This window comes from Cnephaeus nilssonii (genome assembly GCF_951640355.1).
Source record: "Cnephaeus nilssonii genome assembly, chromosome: 5".
NCBI lineage: Eukaryota > Metazoa > Chordata > Mammalia > Chiroptera > Vespertilionidae > Cnephaeus > Cnephaeus nilssonii.
Window position 1 is genome coordinate 101,346,707 of NC_137076.1, and position 22,052 is coordinate 101,368,758.

The 22,052-nt window shown below is 55.9% G+C and overlaps 1 protein-coding gene across 1 annotated transcript in view; it reads right to left on the reverse strand.

The window, feature by feature from the left end:
• Positions 1 to 11,589: 11,589 nt before the first annotated feature.
• SLIT3 (slit guidance ligand 3) overlaps positions 11,590 to 22,052 on the reverse strand; it is a 536,028-nt gene continuing 525,565 nt past the window's right edge. The window contains exons 29-36 of the mRNA XM_079771932.1: positions 21,753 to 21,846; positions 21,319 to 21,456; positions 20,701 to 20,941; positions 19,403 to 19,533; positions 16,495 to 16,649; positions 15,082 to 15,367; positions 13,792 to 14,000; positions 11,590 to 11,950 (exon numbers count right to left, since the gene is read on the reverse strand). Of these exons, the coding sequence (XP_079628058.1) occupies positions 11,715 to 11,950; positions 13,792 to 14,000; positions 15,082 to 15,367; positions 16,495 to 16,649; positions 19,403 to 19,533; positions 20,701 to 20,941; positions 21,319 to 21,456; positions 21,753 to 21,846 (1,490 nt within the window). The 3' untranslated portion in view covers positions 11,590 to 11,714. The remainder of the gene's footprint in view (positions 11,951 to 13,791; positions 14,001 to 15,081; positions 15,368 to 16,494; positions 16,650 to 19,402; positions 19,534 to 20,700; positions 20,942 to 21,318; positions 21,457 to 21,752; positions 21,847 to 22,052) is intronic.

A 22,052-nucleotide genomic window follows, 5' to 3' on the forward strand; every position in this document is an offset into this window, starting at 1 on the left:
CAACATGAGGAACTGTATTAACCTTTTGCACTCGGATGTCGAGTGTGACTCGACACGGTTAGCATCGGTAGCAGCTCTTTTTATACTCTTTGAATGTATCAATAATTTGAAATATAAAAAAATCCAAATAAATAAGTTTGTATGAAAAGAAACTCCAGTTTTTTATTCTACTGACGCGCTTTGTAAAATCTGGGGTATTTAAAAAATTAAATCCCGAGTAGAATAAAGGAATCGAGAAAAAAGCAAGCGAGTGCAAAGGGTTAAAGTGTCGCAGCATTAAAAAGGTTGAGAACCACTGCCCTAGAGGATGAAACCTCCGCCTGGTTCCCCCAAATGCCTTCCAAATTTATATTTCTTGTCTAGTCTCTATTCATTTATGCACAGCCATTCTCCAGATTCCTGAACCCTTGTTGCGAAAAGACTGCGGCAGGAGCCATCATGTATTTCCTAATGCCATGTTTAACCAGGGAAAGCTCAAATTACAGCTGGCTTCTTCCTGGGCCTGGGACACTCACTAGAGTGTATTTATCAGGGCTTTGACCAGGTTAGAGCAGAGTGAGAATAATTTCCCTCCAGAAAGGCTGGGAGTGAGAAGTAGAAAACTCTGCCTGTTTTATATACTCTCTAAAATTTGCCCCAAACCCCCCAAATTTCCTTTTTTAGTTACATTCTCTCCTTTGCATTTTATAGATTGGCCAGATCCTCACGTTCATTATGAAATATTTCCTAATTTTCACATTACAGGAGACGAGTGTCACCAGACCTTCTAGCACCCACAAGGGTCCCCTTTCCACGATCTTCTAGTAGCATTTTCCTCACTTTCCTTTAAGTTACCCTCACGCTCCTTTAGACTTTCACTAACTTGCTCTTGGAGGCCTTTCTGGCTTCTGTCTGCTGGTCAAACACAGGATGATTGTGATATTGTGATTTGGACGTTGGAATAGGGAGCAGAATTGTAAGGCTGCCACATGTTTCGGTTTCTGTTACAGCAGCAACCCTTGTCCAATACCTAACTCTGTTCCAGTTATCTATTACTGTGCAATGTGTTTTTTTTTAAAAGAAACAGGCCAGAATGGAGTCACTTTTGCTAAGCCACCTCACCCAACCAAAACTTAATAACCAACCTAATTGTAGCTTCAGCCTCTTCCAGGAGTGGGATTTTAAACCAATTGGCCTGGAATTTCCTGATCTACATGGGTGAGATAATTAGTGTGCCAAAGGCCCTGACATTCTCTTCCCCAAAAGAAGATGACCTAGCCTTAAAAATAGCTCTTTTATTCATTCATTCATTTAAAAAAAATTTTTGCTAATGACTTTCCTGCCACACCCTCTATTATCATTGTAATTAGCTTTTATTAATATTAATAACAGGAGGAGAGCAAAGGGGAGGCCAGACATTTAAGCATGGTCACCCGGGCAGCTTCACCAGGAAGCGACAGCTTCATGCTCTCAGGGACTCACCTGTCCATTCCCTGCAGACCCCTCGGGGAAGGGATCGAACAAAAGGGGAGATGGGCACATGCGCAGTGAAGTCGGGGTGACACAGGAGAGGAGTTTGTCTGTCAGTCTAGCCAGGGAAGCAATGGATTGGCTAGGGTTGGACCCCATCAGAAGCTCATGATAGAGTTAGTTTGAAAAAGCTCCTCGTTAAAATTTCCAGACCAAGTTTCCTCTTTCTTGTGCTCTTGCTCTTGTTTGCCCTTATTCTACACTCGCTCTCTCCTGCTCCGTGACCTGCACTCACCGTGTGCTCCCCTGTTCTCCATTGTCATCTGGCCTTAAGCAGCCGCATGGCCCATGCCCACGCAGACCCCACACCCACCTCGGAACTGCAGCTGGGAACACAAGCTGAACTGGCCACATGCTGGACTGGACTGGACTTTCATAGGGAGCAGCAATTCTGGGCAGTGGCCTTAATTGTGGCCCTGCTGAGGTCAAGATTGGACTTCTTCCACGGTGAGACGGACAGAGATGGGACCCCCTTAATTTTACATCATCTGTAAGTCTTCCCACAAAACCCCATCCTCCCGTCGGGGGGCCTCCGGAAATTATTTTCCTCGCGGCACCTCAAGAACTCCACTTTCACCAACAACACTTCTGCTGAAAAAGACCTTCCAGTGTGTACAGCCCCTTGGAGCTCTCTTCGCGTTGTTAGATGGGATGCTGTCCAAGTCATGAATCACTTAATAAAGCCAATTAGTAGATCTTCACATTTACTTGGTTGAATTTTGCTCTTTAGCAGCTATAAATCACCCCAAATACGTGGCTTAAAGCAAGACTAATTTTATTTTGTTGCTCATGGTCTGTAGGCTTGACAAGGCTCCTTTAGCCAGGCCTCAGTCAGAGTGCCGCAGGAAATTGCCGTTGTTTGGCTGGGGCCACAATCATTTTGAAGGTCAGCCTAGGCTCCACCAGGGTAATCCCTCCTCTGGGGATGCATGACGGACCGAGCTGGTTACCTAAGAGCCACGCTGAGAGGCCATGGGCACTTTCCGAGTCAAAATGGAGCTGGCATTGCTATACTGGGCCATAGGCACGATGGTTAACCAGAGCAAGCCCCCAAGCGGCAGAGAGGTCAGAGGGCAGGGGCATTCTGATTCCTGGTGGCTTTCCCAGCTCTAGTCCCGACCGTGCTTCGTCTCCAAAATCCCTCTGCATTCTCAGCGTAAGCTCCTCTTTTTCCTGGAGTTGTCCGGGAGAGGTTTCTCTTCCTGGCACATGCAACATGTCACCCTGACCAAACCCGGGAAGGATCTGTGTTCTCCTCAAGGAGGGCTAGGAAGAAGTGAGCATGTAGTGCAGGGCCACTGACTCCTGCGTTCATTTATTTATAGCCATTATTATTATTTTTTAAAAATATATTCTTATTGATTTCAAAGAGGAAGGGAGAGGGAGGGAGAGATAGAAACATCAATGGTAAGAATCATTGATCGGCTGCCTCCTGCACACCCCCAACTGGGGATTGAGCCCGCAACCTGGGCATGTGCCCTTGCCCAGAATTGAACCTGGGACCCTTCAGTCTGCAGGCTGATGCTCTATCCCAGGGGTCCTCAAACTTTTTAAACAGGGGGCCAGTTCACTGTCCCTCAGACCGTTGGAGGGGAGTCGGAGAGTGCGGCGCACATTCCACGCATGCGCACTGCGGGCCCGGGACGAGTCGGCTGCTAAGCAGGACAGGCAGCGGCGGCAAAAACACCTGGCGGACCGGATAAATGTCCTCGGCGGGCCGCATGTGGCCCGCGGGCCGTAGTTTGAGGACCCCTGCTCTATCCACTGAGCCCAACCAGCTAGGGCTGTATCTATGATTAATTCAAGTAAGTCTCTCTTGAACTTCTGTTAGGCACCCGGTACAAGGTTGAGTGGGCACAAGATCGAGTGAGAATCACCCAGAGCCAAGTTCAGATTTCTTTGCCAGTTAGTGGTTATGTGAAGTCCCCACTTAATTCGGGGTTCCATTTTCTCACCTGGGAAATGGGCCTTGCTTTGTGGAGTTGGGTGTGAAGACTAAATGATATATGTGTATGTGTAGCTCCTATGGCACACAAAAAGCCCTTAAATATTTGAGGGTTTTTTTTCCTTGTTCTCTTACATCACAGTTGACTTTTGGGGCTGGATAAGTCTTCGTGTGGAAGGCTGCCCTGGGCACTGTGGGATGTTTAGCAATATCTCTGGCCTCTACCCACAAGATGGTAGCAACACTCCCGTTGACCCCACGTTGGGATTATCAAAAATGTCTTCCCACATTGCCACATGGGCCCCAGGGGTGGAGACACGGTGGGGAAAATTGCTCCCAGCTGCAAACCAGCACTTGAGATAAAAGGCAAAGGCCCAACATCTACCTCTGCCTTTGATTTCCCAATCTGTCTGACCGCCTTTCACTGGGTTTTTATGTCCAAAACTCAGTGGCATCAGGAGGAAAGTAGACACCAATACCAAGTTGGTAGCGCTGGCGTTCCAGAAAGGAAAATCTGCATGACCCCTTCCCTCCTTCCTTCTCCGGGAGCCAAGTCCAGTCCTGCCTGTTTCATTAGCTCCAGTGACTTCAGCGGGAGGCCGGTCTGTTGACCCACGAAAGCACTGACATGAGAAACAGGCTTGGCCAGATCTGACTGCAGAGAAATCGGAGCCTTTCCCCCTTGCGGCTCACCCCGCCCAGCTCGGGTCATGGCTTTGGTGACTCACAGCTGGAACATACTTGTCATGGCCCGAGGGAGAGGAAAGGGGTTCTGTTTCCAGCAGTTGCTTCAGGATTTCTCAACAGGGGGCCCTGGGCAAAGCACTCTGATTGTGTAGAAACTGAATTTGCATGGCACAGCTGATTTATCCAGAGACTGCGTTGCATAACTATAAAAATATCTTCTACACTTGATGGAAGTTTGCGTCAGTTGTTTATGTTAAATATCACAGTGATGATGATAAAGACTTCATTTGGGGTGAGGGCTTTCTCTTCTTCGTCTTTTTTTGATTTCAGAGCGGAAGAGAGAGAAAGAGATTAGAAACATCAATGATGAGAGAGGATCATTGATCAATTGCCTCCTGCATGCCCCACAATGGGGATGGAGCTCGAAACCTGGGCATATGCCCTGACCTGGAGTTGAACTGTGACCTCCTGGTTCATAGGTCAACGCTCAACCTCTGAGCCATGCTTGTCAGGCAGTGACGGCGTTTTCTTTTTTTAAAATATATTTTAATTGATTTTTTACAGAGAGAAAGGGAGAGAGATAGAGATTTAGAAACATCTATGAGAGAGAAACATCGATCAGCTGCCTCCTGCACACTCCCTACTGGGTATGTGCCCGCAACCAAGGTACATGCCCTTGACCGGAATCGAACCTGGGACCCTTGAGTCCGCAGGCCAATGCTCTATCCATTGAGCCAAACCGGTTAGGGCGAGGGCTTTTTCTTGACATTCTACTGTTTGAGCCTGTGGACTAGGACTGGCCTGGCTCTCTGATGTCTGTCTCCCCACATTCTCCCTTGATCATTCACTGGCCTTCTGCTGTTTTCTTAGACTCTAAGGTCCCTCAGGGCCTTTGCACCTGGAAGGCATAGTGGAGCACCAAGCATGGTGGAGGGGATGAGCAAAGTCACGTGTGTCTGTAACTTCAGTGTTGAAAAGTATTTAGTACTGCTTCCCATTAACCGTCAAAATGACCCAGAGCTGTACTTTACGATAAACAGACTTGGACATAAAAACCTATCTGCTCAGGATTGATACTACGAGGCATTATCAAGAATGTGATAAACATCATTGCCACGGATTCCTTTCCTTTAGAGCAACTGCTAGAAAACACATTGGGGGCTTTGGAGGCAGGCAGACCTGGGCTCTAGTCCTTGCCGTCACTTACTGCCCTCGGAACCTTGGGCAGGTTCTGAGTCTCCGTCTTATCTGTGAAATGGAAATAATAAAGTCTACTTCATAGACTTTTAAAATATCCCTGTGAATAGAGGATACTTCATAAATGGTAGCTAGTTTTTACTGTATTATGGTTTTCACCAATAATTTAAACCAAAATTTGATTTGTTAAAGAAATTACTAACCTGTACAGAAGCATCTATCCTATATAGTAAAAGCCTAATATGCTAAGTGTCTGGTCATCTGGTTGGCCGTTCAACCAATCAAAGCATAATATGCAAATGATATGCTAAGACTGCTCAACCACTCGCTATGATGTGCACTGACCACCAGGGGGCAGACACTCTGACTGGTAGGTTAGCTTGCTGCTGGGGTCCAGCTGATCGGCACTGAGCGAGATGGACCAGACATGCCCTGGAGTCCTCCTGCGGTCCCTCTCCAGCTGGCCAACCTCCTGCGTCCCTCCCCAGTCCCGATTGTGCACCGGTGGGGTCCCTCGGCCTGGCCTGCACCCTCTCGCAATCTGGGACCCTCAGGGGATGTCGGAGAGCCAGTTTTGGCCAGATCCCTCAGGCCAGGCTGAGGGACCCCACGGGTGCATGAATTCATGCACTGGGCCTCTAGTATTACATAAACTGAGGCCAGCCGGGAAGCAAGTTGCGTAAACTGGTCACTTGGAAGCATCTCCTTCTCCGTGACCCCCAAGTGCCTCAAGATAACCCCATGGGCCTCCAGTTCCCTTTCCCCTGAAAGCACTGTCTTTGGGACTGGCAGCCTGCAAGGTTCTGGGAGCTCAAAGGAGGCCAGGCCCCTTGGCACACTACGTGTCTCCTTTCTCGTTGCCTCTGGTTTCAATAGGAGGGTGTCAGTGTTAGTGGATGAGGAGGAAGTGAGAGGAGGGAAAAAGGAAACATTTGAACTTAAATCCAAGTCAGACCCAGTTCTCATCGGAGCCCCAGAAACCACCTTCCTCTTTTGGGCAGGACAAAAGGAATGACAATCAAACCATCACTGGGCTTTGGGCTGTGGGTATTGGGAAGGGGCCTGTGCATTTTGCCTGCCCCATATCCATTCACTCCCTTTCAATGTAACCTGACTTTTCTTTGGGAAATCACCCTTCTCCTGCTCTCGGCCCCAGGCCACGTCCAGGTCAGCGTGCAGCCAATCAGCACGTTCCATTCCTCTGGCTACAGTGATTGGTTCAAGGATGGCAATATAATCCAAAACTAGACCAAGGAGGCTGATTTTTGGCATTTTTATTGGCCTCCTTTCCCCACCAGAGCCCCTAAGCTCCTGAGATGTAAGCCGGCTTCTTCTGCTTCGGGCCTCTAGGGGGCGCTTAGCGAAGAGTGAAGCCAAGGAGACAGAGACCCCATGCTCACAATGTCATTTTGAGTTCCCCCATCTTGTCAGGCTTGGAATTTCAGCAGATGAGCCCAGTTCCTCAGTTCTTTCTTTTCTTAAATCAAATGGATTTTTTTTTCTAACACTTGAAGTCAAGAGATTCTCGAGCAATAGATCTGACTTTGTATTGGAGCGAGAGGAGGAGGAGGAGGCAGCCAGGATGTGAGGGGTCTGGGAGCTGTGTCCTGGCAGAAACCTTTAGGGGGGCCAGCAGTGTTCCCCTTGACAGGACGGCTGTGGCCGGGCAGCCAGTCTCGCCTAGTCAGGTTCGGTGTGCTCTCGGGGCAGAACGAGAGCAAAGAGCAGTGGTTATGGAGGAACAGATGGTAAGGATGATGGTTCCAATAGTAATTGCTGGTGGAAAGTCCTAGGATGGGAGCGAGCCCTGTGACTAGAGCTGTCTGACTGCAGGAGATTCCAAGAGGCTGGACAGACCCTAGCAGGAGGGGGCGTCGGGGGGTGCAGATTTGCACCGACTTGGAGCTCCCGGCTGTTTTGAGAGTTTCGGATTGAACGCAGGAGTTTTAAAAATATCATTGACCTGCGATACCTCGAATGGCAAGCTGGAACTCTTCGGGTTCTTGTCTCACGAAGTTTGAAGAATAAATTTCTCGGACAAAGGATGTTAAGCAAAAGCGTGGAAATTTATTGTAAGCGTATACAAGCTCCCGCGTGGGGAGAGGTTCCCAAATGAAAATGGGAGAGCCCGTGAGCGTCTTTGTCTAAGGGTTCGTAACTGCTGGCAGCTTCTTTGTCTGTTCATTCCACTTTCTAATTGTCCCCCGAGCTTTTCCGAATCGGCCCCCGTCCCCCTTTTCCCGGCAGGTGTCAGTTTCAAAGCTCCCCGGTGCCCGCCCGCCCTCCTTCCCCATCTCTTGTAACATCCTTGTAAACAGTCTGGCGGCTTGGAGGTGTCTCTGCCAGTCACGCTTGCATTCCTCTCCCGTGGGCCCCTCTTTTCCCGGCCAGCTTCTCCTGTCTCTAAAATCCTCTCAGTGGGAACCCCCTGCCGCGTCCCCCAATGGAAGGTGGGTTCATGCCGGCCCTTTTAACCTGGCAACTTTTCCGGGCTACATGTAGATTTTATCTGTGCGTTTCCTTTTCTGTAGACCTTGGGGTGGCTAGTGGGGGCCTCTAGACCCTGGGCGTTCCTCAAGCTCAGAGGCCACGGGCTCCCCAGGATGCCCAGGGCTGGGGAGCTGAGGGATGAGCTCTGCCCCCTCTCCTCCCCTCCCCCACTCGCCCCCTGGGAGCGCTCACTTGCTGCATCGCCACCTCTGGCACCGCCTCCCGTGATGGCCTTCGGGAGGGCAGATGCTAGCGAGCCCTGTGGCCTTGCTTCCTTCTGCTTCCATCTCCCAGGGTTGCGCCCACCCCCATGTCCCAGTCCTTCAGAGAGGCCTCCCCCGACTTCCCAGCTATGCTGTCCTGCCCTCTCGATTACATTATCTGCGGTTGTCTTTCTTGGTTGATTTGCTGGTTGACACACAGTCAAAGGTTAAAGGTTAAGCTCCAGGAGAACAAGCACTTGGCCCTGACCGTCCTTGGGGGTCTCAGTGCCGAGGCCTCACCTGGCAGGTAGCAGAGGTTCCAGAGATGCCGGTGGAAGGAATGCGCCGAGGAGGAAGTTCAATCAGGCATCGAAGTGCCCACGAGTCTCCTCTGAACTGAGGGGCTTCCTCCCCCTGACCCCCGGCAGCCGGTCCGGGACCAGGCCCACCTCGCCCGGCAGACCCCGGCCATGGGCGTCTCGGCTCCCATGTCTGGGGAACTCTGTTCCCACTTCATTGTCCATAAAACCAATTTTTTCACTAACTCCACCACATACTTAACCAAACTTCATACATGCAGCAATCTTTCCCCCAGGGAATGGGAAGGTCAGGAATAAAAATAAAACACAGCTCAAAGCAGGGCTGACCTTTGGTATCACAAGAGCACCCGAGAGCTTGCCTGTGACCCATCCGTTTATTTCAGTGACATCAGCGTATGACAGTCTGTTGGGAAAAGCACACTTTTTTATTCATTCTGGGGAAGTGGCACTATAACATTGTTTTAAACACATCTTAATATGCTTCCTCTTAGAACCTATAGTTGAGTTAGAGAAATAAGCTTTGCCAAATGCCCATTTCTAGCTTCCTTGGTCCTGGCTAGCTGGCACCTCTCATCAGCTTTCCCCAGGTGCTCTCTTGGCATCATCTCAGCCAGAATGGAAAACGTGGGCAAGTGCACCGGCCAACAATGCCCAGCCTCCCGGCCGTCGTGTGCAATGGAGCTGGCTGGGCGGGGAGGGCGGGGTGCGTTCCTGACACCTAGCAACTGTCCCGGGGCTGTGCCAGGCCTCACTCTGCCTGGGTGCCTGCTGGGTGCACCTGGCTCTATTCCTGCCTCTGGCATTAAGTTCCAGATGACCCTGGTCTCAGATCTGGACACTCCGCTCTCTGATTCTCAGTTCTCCCACCCACCTGGGGCCCCGGGGGCTCCTTCAGCTCTGATACCTGGGACCCTGAGAGTTTTTGAGGGGCAGGCCTGTTGACATGGGATTCTGCTCCTGGCAAAGGCCGTGGTGACTGCGCAGCCTCTGGGTTCATCTGAGGGGGTAGATTTGTCTGCGGCGAAGGGCAAGGTTAGAGCATCCCTGTCCGGCCACGCTGGGCTCCCCTGGGATTTTCTCCTTCGCTGGCCCTGGGGGATCTCCCCTCCTTTCCTCGGCCCTCTCCTCCTTGTCCTCCTCTCTCTGACGTGTCAGACTGGAGTTCCTGCCTATGAGACTGGAAGGGCAAAGCCGTCTTCACAGAGGACCAATTGGCACATCAATAATAGCAACAACAACAGTAATAATAACCACAGCGTCTTACATGTAAGGTTTTCAGTTGACACTTTACAAGAGCTTTTAAGTCCATCATCTCATCAGTCACGTGAGGGCCCCTCAGTGTAGACAAGAGGAGGACCCTCTCTTCCTTGTCCCTGAGTCCTGCTGAGGGGGAGCCAGGGCCCGAGCCCCCTCTTCCGCAATGTGTGTCCCCAGCAAACACTGACCCATTAAGCATGACAATTTCCCAACCAAACTCTTCCTGCCCCGAGGGACTCTCTGTTCTTAGACTTCGGTTGCTCAAATAGGAGGATTTCAATCTCCCCTTGTTAGAAAAGCTGCATTTGGGGGTGGATTTTTTTAGTGGTCTTGCATTTGGCACTTGGTAAAGTCGGGGCTTCCAAAACTGAGAGGAAGGCTCAAAACCCCTCCCCCTGCCCCCACCCGCCCCCCGGAGAGGAAGAGCCTGGTCCTTCGGGCTGGCGCGGCTGATTGGGGCTGGACTCGGGTTTGGACCCAGGGGTGATGGGCAGAGAGAGGCCTGGACTCCTGGGGGGAAGAGGGAGGCCACAGCCCCCAGAGTCCTTCCGGGGGGCAGGGGCCCGGCGGACGGGCTGAGCGGGCGGGCTTGGTGCCACCTGCCTGTGCGCCTCCATCTCCCCTCCGCTCCTTCCTCCCTTCTGGATGCTCTGAGCCTTCGGTCCGCCATCGGTCCGCTCAGACCCTCTAGGCTCGTCTGTGGGCCCTCAGAGCGGGGGTCCACACTCTCCCCTGGCCCCTACAGGGGAGGCCCCCAGGAACGGGGACAGAGGGGTGGGTGTGAGGGGCCGGGCCTGAGGGGGGCAGGGGCAGCTGAGGTGGCGGAGAGACAGGGCCCCAAGGCTGCTTTTGCTCACATTCCTGACACGGAGGCCGCTCTGTCTAGACTCTGGGTCCTCGGGAAGCAGAACAAGGAGCGAGCGAGGCAGCGAGAGCAGGAGAGACGGCAGGAAAGCTCCTTCCTTTCCTGGCCGGGCTGGGCTTCCACGGCCCAATCTCGGTGTCTGTGCTGTCGGGGAGGAACCGGAGCGCGGAGTCTGCCCCCAGCCGCTCTCCCACAGCAGATGTGAGGCCTGCGGCAGGTCCCAGAGGCGGGGAGGCCGCTGCCCATGGGCCGTGGGTTCTGCTGCTCTGCCCTTGGGGCGGGGCGGGCGGGCAGGAGTTCCGTGGATAACGTGAGGCGCAGTGGCAGTGCCGATGCACACGGGAAACCAGGCGTGCAAGGGGTCTCTGTCATCATGTCGGTGCCTGGATGGCCCAGTTAAGGCCTACTGCCCATGGCAAGAGCCTCCGAGAACTTCCCAGCATGAACTCCTCCCAGGGCTGTGGGCAGGCTTGGCTCCGGCCCTGGCTTCCCGCCCTCCTGGGGTCACAGCCCCAGCTGGAGGGAGGAGAGGCCGGTGGCCGGGCACCGCCTGGCCGTCTTCCCTCCCCTCACCCGCACCCGCGGGACTTAGTTCCTGGGGAGGGAAGGGAAAGGTAAGAGCAGCTGTTTTAAATTTTGGCAAAACAGGCTCACATTAGCCCGAGTTCAGATAGTTTTGCAATGGAATCCAGGGCCACTCAGGCAGGAGAAGCGGGGTCTGCAGGGGGTGGGGGGGTCACAGAGGAGGCCGGTTCCCCCGGGGCTTTGCCTGGAAGAACTGGGCATCTGGGCTCTCAACAGCCAGGACCGAACACTGTAGAGAAGGAGCCTCCTCCCCCCTCCCCACTCCTGCGCTCACAGCCTGGGTTTCTGCTGAACCCTGTTGTTTCACCCACATAGAAACTTCCTTCCTCCTCACACAGGCTTCCACTTCTTTATTCTCATCCTTCCGCCTTAAAACATTTTATTAGTCTTTTCTCTTAAAACTTTTAACAGCTGTTCATAAAAACACGACAAATCCACAACACAAGACAACGCAGTAACAATAGCTCACTATATGGTACAGGTACGCGGACGGTGGGATATATTTATATAATAAAAGATGAAAATAGTCACTTTCCATAATAAAAATAAGTTCTATTTTTTGTTTATTTTACAATATACTTAATATTCTCTTCTTCTTTCCTCTCCAGGTCCCCCGGGGCTGTGCCGGGGCCGACGGGCCGGGGGTGGACGGAGGCCTAGGCGCAGGGCCGGCAGCCGCACTCTAAGTGTCTCTCCACCTCCTCCACGAAGGAGGAGCCGTCCGTGCACTGGAAGACGTATTTCCGCCGCTTGCTGCGGGTGGGCAGGCAGCACTGGGGCCCGCAGCCCCCGCGGCACTCCACCATGGGCACCTTGGAGGCTGTGGCACACGACGCGTAACCCTTCTGGCGGCGGATCACCTCTCGGACGACCTCCCCCAGGCACGGGTTTTCTGCAGAGGGCAGCGGGGTAAGGTCAGGGCACTGATGGGGCAGAGGGCTGGCAGGAACCAGGGCCCGTTCCCGGGCAGCGTTCTGAAACTCTGTGGTCTTTGTTCATTCACTCATCTGCCCACCCTGCCCTTCCCCCCTGCAGCCATCGCCCACATACTCACCCCTGCGCATCGTTATTTCCGTGAAACTGCCCTCCACCTATCCGCCCACCCATCCTCGGATCCATTCATCTACCCACCCACCTGCGTCCCTCCCTAAAAGGAACTTGAGACCAAATTTTACGTGTCAAACAGATAGAATGAGGGCTAACCCCATGTCCAGGCAAACTGACTGCACCACGTGCTTAAAGTCAGATGAAATGCCAATGTTAGAGCCAAAACCCAGGGGCCTCCACCTAGCATTGGGGTTTCTGGCTGCTTTGGAAAGCAGGAGGCCTGGCCAACTGGGCCCACGTCTCTGCATTGTAGTGGTGGCTGGAGCCCAGGGTTTAGATGGGGCGGCTCTCGGTGTCCCGCCCTCGCCCTCTCAGTGGTACCTGAGAGGGCTGACAGGAGCACACAGCACAGGGGCTGCCGTGGGTGGGAGAGGGGGCTCTAAGCCTGCAGGCACCCTCTGGACCCTGACCCGCCTCTCCTCTCCACCCCTCCTGTCCTCCCTGCACTGGGAGCGCCCCTGCAGCGAGGCCCGAGGCCAGCAATGGACACAGCCGGACGCTCCGCCACACAGCCTCGGCTTCCTGGTGCCCCGGTGCCCTGTCCTCCCTGCCACTGCCCAGGCTGGGAGGAGTCCAGAAAGGGCCTCGTGCTCTGCCCAGCTTCTGGGGACTAATGGGGAGAATATTAAGCTGGATACAGTTTTGTAAGTGACGAGATTGTCAAAAGGCCCAGAAAGAGACTAAGGAGGATGAGGGTGTGGAACGTGCAAGGCAGCAGCGATGGGCAGTTGGGTTGAAGGGAACTGAGCGCTGTCTGTATTGTTCTGGCAAATTTTCTGTTTAATCTGAAGTTATTTCAAAATATACTAATACATTTTTGATTAGGAGTGGTAGTTCAGCTGGGTATAAAATGTGAGTCCTCTACTGTCTAGGAGTGTGGTGGAGGGAGGGGGAATTCTCTTTCTCTGCAGGTTCTGACCTAAAAGGTCTCCAGTGGGGGCCTGAGACTGCACTTCTATACCCTCCCAGGTAAGTCAGTGGGGCTGGTTAGACGTCTACACATCGTGTGGCTAAGTTAGGGATTAGTTTTGAAAGCAGGCATTTCAAGGGGTCAGAAAGAAGGAAGAGTGGAAAGGAGATGGACAGAAGAGAAATGGGAGGAGAGGAGAGAGGTTAAAGGGAGAGAAGGGAGGGTAAAAGGCAGGGGGGAGAAGGGAGAAAGAAGGGAATGGAAGGAGGGGAAAGGCGTGAGGCGAGGAGAGGGAAATCGGGGCGGGGGAGAAGGGAGAGTATAGAAGGGAAAAGGTATATCAGAGGACAGAGATGGGAGAAGGAAGAGAAAGGATATGAAAGAGGGAAGAGGCAAGAAGAGTAGAAATAAGGGGAGCAGAAAGAGGTGAGAAAGGAGAGTGGAAGACAGATGGGAGAGGAGAATGGAAAGAGAGAGGCGGGAAGAGCGGACAAGGTAGGGAAAAGGGAGAGAGGAAAGCGGGGAGAGGGGAGAATAGATAGGGAGAGGAAGGAGGGATTGAAGAAATATGGAGAGGGGAGAGGGTGTAGGCTGGGGGGCGGGCTGAAAGGGGAAGAGAAGCAGGAGAGGGTGTAGGTTAGGGGGACAGGAAGATGGGAGAGAAGAGGGAGGGAGGCCGGGCCATGCAGCCTCACGGAGGCACACCGCAGGCCCACCTTGTTCGCAGTGCTCCCCTCCGAAGCCAGGCTGGCACAAGCAATAGGGCTCCCCTCGGTCTGAGACGTGGCACTGCCCGTGGTGGCACTTGAAGGCTGCGCAGGCGCTGGCGGAGTCGTTTTTGTGGTCACACAAGGCCCCTCCGTAGCCCTCGGCACACTTGCACACGTAGGAGGGCCCGGTCCTCACACATTTCCCGTGGTGGCAGCTGTGGGCAGACGAGAGGGTGAGAGGGGAACCGGAGCGTGGGTGCCGCGGGAGGTGTCTTCCTCCATCTCCGGGCTCAGACCCAGGCCCAGCTCTGTGGGACCGTCCCCATCCCACGCTCCACCTCCGGCCGCCCCAGTGACCGAGCATCAGTCATTCCTGAGACACTCTGCGGTGCCCAAGGGGCATTGTCCAGTGTCCTCGCCGGCTGCAGCCACCATGTGGCCGGCTCAGAACTCACGGAGCCCAGCGCAGTCACTGCTGGGGAGCGTCGCCGCATTCTCTAGGCACGTCAACTGCCCTACAACCCTAACTGCTCACAGTGTAATTGCCGTGAGCACCGCCAGGCGCAGCCACCCTTGCTGGTGCCAGGCAGCCAGCATCGCGCTGGGTTTGTAGTCCCTCCTGCGCGGTGGGTCGCCTTCTCCACGTGGCACAGGGGCAGGAATGGGTGCCCAGTCTATGTTCTAATCACGGGCAGCGCTGTCTCTGCTGGGGTGACGGTGAGAGCCGGGGTTCTCTGCAGACGACTCAGAGCCACACACCGCAGAGCTACGCAGAGCCACCGGCCCTCGTGGCCAATTTACGCCACCACTTCCCAGCTGGTCAGCCACCCCAACCACTGGTCTTGGCTCTGGTGTTATTTTTGGCTGATTCAGATTTCCTAGCACTGAGATTCTGGGTCTCTCAGTTTAACGCTAGGCGGGGCACACAGTAGGCCCTCAGTGAATACTGTGGGATGAATGCGAGCGATTAAGCTGTGAATGTGATTCGGCTGTGGGTATACACACTGGGTCTTGCATGGGCACCGGCTGAGGGGGCAGCTGAGTCTGGGCTGAAAGTCCCTCCTCCCACTGGCCCAGCGGAGAGAGTGCCCATCTGCCCAAAGGGGCGCCTGTCTGATTCACAGGGAGGCAGGTAGAGGCTTGCTGCTGCCCGGCACCTGATGCCTCGGAGCGGGCCTCTTGGGCAGGTGTAAGCTCTGGACTCCTCAGCAGTCACACCAATGCAGGTCCTGCCTACAGTTTAATCGCTGCCCTCAGGGCCACTTCTCAGGTGGGGAGGGGGCGGGGGGCACTGACCTGTGGCCCAGGCAGGGGTCCGGGGCCTCCTGGTCGCACAGCGGGCCGGTCCAGCCGGGGTGGCACTCGCAGACCACGCTGTCCTTCTCCACCGCGCGGCACAGGCCGTGCCGGCACACCGTGCAGGACTTGCAGCCGGGCGAGACGCCCAGGGACTGCGGCGGGAGCGCCTTGAAGTCCTGCAGCTCGTTGTTGATGCGCACCTCGTGGATGCAGCCGTGGAAGCCGCCCAGCGGCCGGTCCGCCCCCTGGCGCAGCGCGGAGAGGCCCGTGGAGGTCGGGATGCCTGTGGGAGCGGTGCCAGGACAGCGGCCTGAGACCCTCCCCGCACCCCCCGCCAGCCCTCCCCTTAGAGCGAGAGCGCGCTCTTTCCATGTCCCTAAGCATTCACAGCCCTGGCCTCTGCTGTGCCAGTGGAGCGAAGGGGCCAACACCCGGGATCCTGTCCACGCGAGGACATGTGCCCATTGTCCTGCACTGTGACTCAGAAACTGGAAACGTTGCCATTTTTTACATATAGGAAATGTCCCATGAAAGTCCATTTTCAGGCTCCTCTAGAGAAACAAAATGTGGCCAGCCACAGCCACGTGGCCACGGTCTGATGGAGAAGGCCCACGCCCAGGCAGGGTGGCTGCCCACCTCCCCCGCTGTCCCCATCAGGCCTCTGCAGTGTGACAGGCCCCCCCTCGGTAAACACCGCTGGGGAGTGGGAGCTGGGGAGAGAAGACAGGGGCCTGGGGTGCAGCCTGGGTCCGTGGAACTTTGGGATCTTCATTGGGAGAGACGCTCTGGGCCCCGGGGCGCTCCCTGGACTGGCTGCTAACAGAGCTGAATGCTGGGCCACTCCAGCCCCCACAGCGGGGCTCCCTGGGGGCCCTCTGTGCTGAACAAGCAGTTCTGGTGACTGTTTTGCACACCGTCCTTTCAGAACTACCAGCCCAGGGCTGCGTTTCAGGCCAGGGTCTGCCAGGCAGGGCGGGTGTGTGTGTGTGTGTGTGTGTGTGTGTGTGTGTGTGTGTCCACTTCTCCTTAAACTCAAACAGGTTCTTCCATGTACATCAGCTGAGCCTTGCTGTGTCCCACGAGGTGGCAGAGCACAGGGAATGTGACCTGAAACCCAGGGATCGCAGGGCCTGGACCCTGACTCCATCTCCCCCGCCCCCCACTCCTGAACAACTTGTGGTTCTCAGAAGGAGCCCTGCGCTCTCTCCTCTCCTCTTCTCCTCCCCATGCCCTGGCTAACTATTCACCCTTTAGGGATCAGCTTGGTTGTCACTTCCTCTAGGAAGCCTGCCCTGATTGGCTTTGCAGTAGGTGCCTACATGAGCACAGGGGAACCCCAGCCCGAGGGCCCGAGCACAGAGGGCAGGTGAGAGGTGGAAGTGGTGGGGGTGGCAGGGAAGGGGGCTTTACCTCCAAGGTAGAGGGGGCTGTTGATGCCCACTGCTGGCTGCTTCTGGAGCTTTCCCAGGCTCTTGGGGGCTCCTTTGTCCACCACCAGGTTCAGGGTCTGGTTCAGCATCACCAGCTCCACGCTGTGAAACTGCCCGTCATTCACTGTCTCCACGCTGGGCAGGAGAGGAGGACAGACAGTTGGCCACGCGCCTTCCACAGCGGGCTCTGGCCTCCGAACTTGACTGCCATTACTTGCACTTCATTTTACTTTTTATTTGCAAATAAATTTAAACTTACATTTTACTTGCAAATAACTTCAAATTTATATGTTACAAAATAGTCCCATTTGCTTTATCATTTTTCTCTCTCTCCATCTCCACACACGAGAACACACACACACACACACACACACACACGCAGTTTTTCTGAACTATTTAAGATGAGTTACATTCCTGTGCGGCTAAGGACAGGGATGGATGCCATCCCTTTGTCTAATCAGCCTGTTTCTAATTTGTCATTGGTCCCTATAAAGCCTCTTATAACATTTTTTCCTTCCAGTACAAGACCCAGCCTACTATCTGCATTCTTTTCTGCAGAGCCGAGCCAGTTCCACCCTCAGACACCTCCACCCTCAGACACCTCCATTGTTGCCCTGCTGCACACCGTGGGGACCAGGATGTACGTAACACATGCTCCTTCACTGGCTCCGTTTCTCCCTAAGTATCAGTGAGGATGCAAGGCCAGCATTGTTCTGAGGAACACTGCACACAAAGTTGTGGCGTGATGTTTATCTTTTTCTAGTACACATGAGTAACAGTGACCTCAGAGGTAAAGTGGCACCAGCTCGTCTCTGTCCCGCCTCCGTCCTTCTCATCTGCCTCCATTTCTGCTTTATTGTTTAGGGCCGTGGCCTTGGAAGTAAACCATCAGCGGAAGGAAGCCTGGCTCTGCTGCAAAGGCAGAGAAAGAGCGGGGAAAACCCCATCGATGACCCACCTGCTGTGAACTCGGAAAGAAAGGACTGCACGCTGGTTGGAGCCCCAGAGTCAGCCCCCTGGAGAGATGCTCAGGGGTTTGGGGGAGGGAGGGCTCTGAGTCTTCCCCCAATCCGCTGGGCCAGAGGTGGAGGCCACAGGAGGGGCCAGAGCCGGCTGGGCGGCCCGCTGGATCACACACGAGGACAGGCGCTGAGCAGAGCGGCCTGTCCAGTTTGCCTTTGCTTTTAACAACAACGCTGGGCATGTGTTGAGCCCTTAACAGGGGCCGCGCATGCTACTCAATGCTAAGCACTTGACCTATACTCCCCACGTGGGAGGTACCATGCTTTCTCCGTTCTAGAAATAAGAGGCTTAGGTGACCCTGCCAATGTCTTAAAGTGGGAGTGGTAGAGGCCGGACTTAAACCCAAGCCCCCAGCCACAGGACCCTATGCCCCTGGGGGTCGAATAGTCATTTTAGGTGCTGGGCTCGCTCACCTGGATGCTGTTGTGACCACTAGGTGGCGACAGTGTCACAGGAAGGAAGTGCTGGGATTTTAGTGAGCAGCCTGCACTGCACACTGCCCCCCACCCACGTGCTGGACCAGGGTGGACTGTGTGTGTGTGTGTGTGTGTCTGTCTGTCTCTCTCTGCCTCACCCTCTGTGCCCCAGCACCGGGGAGGGCAGGCCTGGGTGGGAGCCTGACCTGGGTTTGAATCCCAGCTCTCCCACTGACTGACTTGTGTGCCTCTGGGCCAAGGACTTCATCCGAGCCCCGGGTTTCTCATCCCTGAAACAGGAGTGATGCTGCCCGCCTGGGCTTGTGGTGCGTACCCAATGAGACGAAGACCTTGGCAAAGGATGGGGCTGTGGTCATTATGACCCGGGGAGCATGCGCGGCAGGCCAGATAGTGCTCTCACCCGCTGCTTTAAAACGGCAGCATGTAAATACAGGCTTCACACAGAAACCCTGGATTTCCAGCTTCTCTTGAGAATCTGCATCCCCACACGGCAGCATCTGCTGGAGCCGAGGTCAACGGTCTCTTTGGACGAGGCTGGTACCCTCGAGGCCACCACAGTCCCCACCACTCCCTATTGCACACCAGCCCACGTTCCCCACGTCTGTCACCTTAGCCCCTTGGCCTTCTGGGTAGGAAATAATGCCTGAAGCTCCTCTGGCAAGTCTGGGGACGGACTTGTCCCCATTCTGGGCCAGGGTGGGGCTCAGGTGGGCTTTTCTGTGTGTTGGCCCCCGGGCCTGGAATAGAACCTCAGGGGCCCCTCCCCTCCGGCGACTGCAGCTGGCAGATGAGCAGGGGCAGGCGCCTGCACGAAGGAGGCCACGGACTGGAACATACGGAACTGGCACGCCTGCGAGCTCACAGATACGACTGAAGACGAAGCCACATTTAAAAAGCGAGCAGACTCCAAGCTGATGTAAAGCAGCGTGTTCAGCAACAGCACAGCCGACACACCGATCATGTAAAAACCAGGGTGACTGGGAAGGACTGGCGCTTAGGGACGATTGTCCTTCAGAGCCGTCTGAAGGTCACTTTGGGAGCAGGCCTGTCCCTGGAGCTCTGGAGCGCCCGCCCCCTGAGTTGCAAGCTAATCTCCCCGTTTTCTTTCTTAAACTAATAAAAGATTAGGGTGACATTTTGAAAAGGGCATCTCATTAAGCAGCCTTGTCCCCGTTGGAGCGCGGGCTCCTGCAGTACTTGCTGGGCATTTATCTTATGGAAATGAGGTGTCATCTCCCGGGCCTTCCTCTCCTGCGTCTTCCTCCAGCACCCTTCCTCCCCAGCCCCTCCTCTCCTGGGAGGAAAGGTGTGTCTGTGTTGGGGGGGGGGCGGGGCGGGGCAGCAAGAAGAGGCAGCGGAGTCTCCCTGGCATCGCCTCCCAGGGCGGACGCAGGCGGGACGGTGTGCGGTGGGGGGTGCGGGTCCTACCTGTACACCGTGGTCGGCGGGGAGCTCAGGCTGTCGTAGACCAGCCGCACGTGGCCCTGGTACAGCTCCAGCGCCAGGGGGTCGTTGTCTCCCTTGTAGAGGAGGATGCCGTTGTCCTTGTCCGTGGCCACCTGGGGAGAGGGATGCGGTGAGGCTCCCCCGGGGCCTACCTCCCGGCTTCGGCTTCTAGGTGGCATCTTCTGAGCGACCCCCGGCATTCACGTCCCCGTTCCTCCCCCTCTGGACCGTGAATCCCCAGAGGAGGGCCTGTGCTCACACCCCAGCACACGCTGATTCAGTTCCACACACACCTATGGGGCCCCCATCACGTTATGTTCACACCCCCCCACCCTCCCGGCCGTCAGGAGCCGCGCGCTCTGGTCTAGCGCTCCCACTGTACATGGTCGCACCCAGGGGCTGCCCGTTGGCCTCGGCCTCTGTATGAAGTGTGAGGATAGTTAGAAACTAAATGCTAACAATCACTACTGGTTCAGTTTATTATGGACCAGGCTCTGTGCTAAGAGTCACCTGGGGAGTTTTTAAAACATCAGTGTCTGCGCTTCACCCCAAACCACTACACAGGAGTCTCGGGGGTGGGGCCCAAGCAAGGACCATTTGAGAAACTCTGGGCGATTCTAACGTGTTGCCAAGGCTGACAGCCATTGGCTCCAGAGGGCACCCCTCTGTCAGGCCCGCTGAAGGTGGGGTTCTCTGACTGTCTGCAGCTCCTACCGCCCGGACACACAGCCTGGAGGACTGGGGTGTGCAGCAGGTGGCCTGATAGGACATCTGGGTGTCCAGGTACTAGACTGCACCCCTCTTCATCCTGCCCTGTCGCCCCCTCACCCTACTGCCCTCTCCAGGCAAACTCCTAGTCCTCCTTCCGATCTCAGCTTCGTAATCACTGCCTCCAGGGAGCCCTCTCGGATTCTTCCCAGCGGCCGGGATCCCCGCCCTGCCATGTGCTCCCACAACACCAGGGCTGTCACTGTCCCTTTCCTTGTCATCCTGCTCGGACAACGGGCTTGCCCGTCTTGTCCACTACTGACTTCCCATTGCCCAGCGCAGTGCCTGGCGTGTAACAGCTGCATGAGTATTTCCCAGAGGAAGGAGTGAATGAGGCTGGAAGTGGGGCTGCCTGGAGCGTGGGAGCTGGCCCAGACCCCAAAGCTGAGTGCGGCCTTGATGCTGCCACGGGGGGGCAGGGCTGCATGGCCTGGGGCCTCCCTGCTGTGCTCGGAGCAAGCAGAGCTGGGCGTGCGGGGTGGGGGGGGGGAGTGTGTGTGTGGGGGGCGCACCTGCAGGGAGATGTTGGCCTGGGGCCGGACCTTGGCGGAGGCCAGTTCCACGTAGGAGTCCTTGCCCACGAAGTTGACGGTGATGAGCTTCTCGCAGCGCGGGCCGGCGAAGCCCGGGGGGCAGCGGCAGGTGGGCTCCTGCTGCACCACGATGCACTGCGCCCCGTTCTGGCACTCGTACTGGTCGCAGGGGCTGGTCTGCAGCAGGACCATGGGCGGGGGGTGCTCGCAGAGGAGCCCGCTGGGGGAGGGGGGAGACAGGTGTTTCGGCCAGAGCCCGAGCAGAGAGGGGTGCGCGATGGGAACGGGGCCTGGTCTCTGCCCGACACTAACTGGCGGGTCTTTTTCCTTCTCTAGGTCCCAGGCCCCCATGAGATGGGGCCATGCCCGAGTTTGACATGGGCTGGGCCTCAGGTCCACCCCCCCATGGCTGGCTGGGCAGCTCTTCTCCCCTCTGCACACAGGGCTGACAGCGTCTGCCCTGGGCCTCGGCGGCTGAGGACGGTGTGGGGATACAGGTGCCGCCGAGACCCAGGGCCGGGCGTGGCCCTCCACCTGTCCCCAGGCCCCTGCTCGACACCTGGCCCAGGCGGGCTCCGCCCCAGGGCTCTGCTATACCTGAAGCCCTGGGGGCAGATGCACGTGTAGCCGTTGACCGCGTCCACGCACTGGGCCCCGTGGCGGCACCTGTGGGCCGCGCAGTCATCGTCGTCCACCTCGCAGAGCTTCCCGCTGTAGCCAGGGAGACACTCGCACCTGGAACCCAGAGAGTGAGGCTGTTCCAGCCGCCGGTGCCCACGGCCGCAGGGACAGCCCGCCAATGTGGCTGCTGACAGTCAGGGCGCACTCCCCCTCCCAACCCAGCGCACAGGGGCATCCCGGGCAGACTTGCAGAGCCATGGAGGCAGAGCGTCGGGGACCATGTCCCCTCCCCCGCCCCCCCCCCCCCCCCCCCCCGGTTCCCCAGCGGGTCTCTCCTACACCAGCTCCGGGAAGGGCGATATGGTGAGGGGAGAGCGAGCCTCTGCTGCAGACCCAGGAGTCCGCCTGACCTGAATCCTTTGTCCAGCGAGATGCACTTGGCCTCGTGCTGGCAGAGGTTCAGCCCCGGCACGCAGTGGTCAATCACCTCGTCGCACAGCTCACCTGTGGGTGGGAGAGCACGCAGGCCTCAGGGGCGTGGGCTTCAGGACCTGCATTTGCTCTCTCGGCGGGTCCTTTCTCCTGGGCCTGCCTTGGTTTCCCCAGTGACAACGGGAAGGTTCCGGATCCCTCCCGGGCAGTCACAGCACCACCATTCGGCTGTTTCACCCTAACCTTGGGCTACGCTTATTTATTCATTTTTTCCTTCC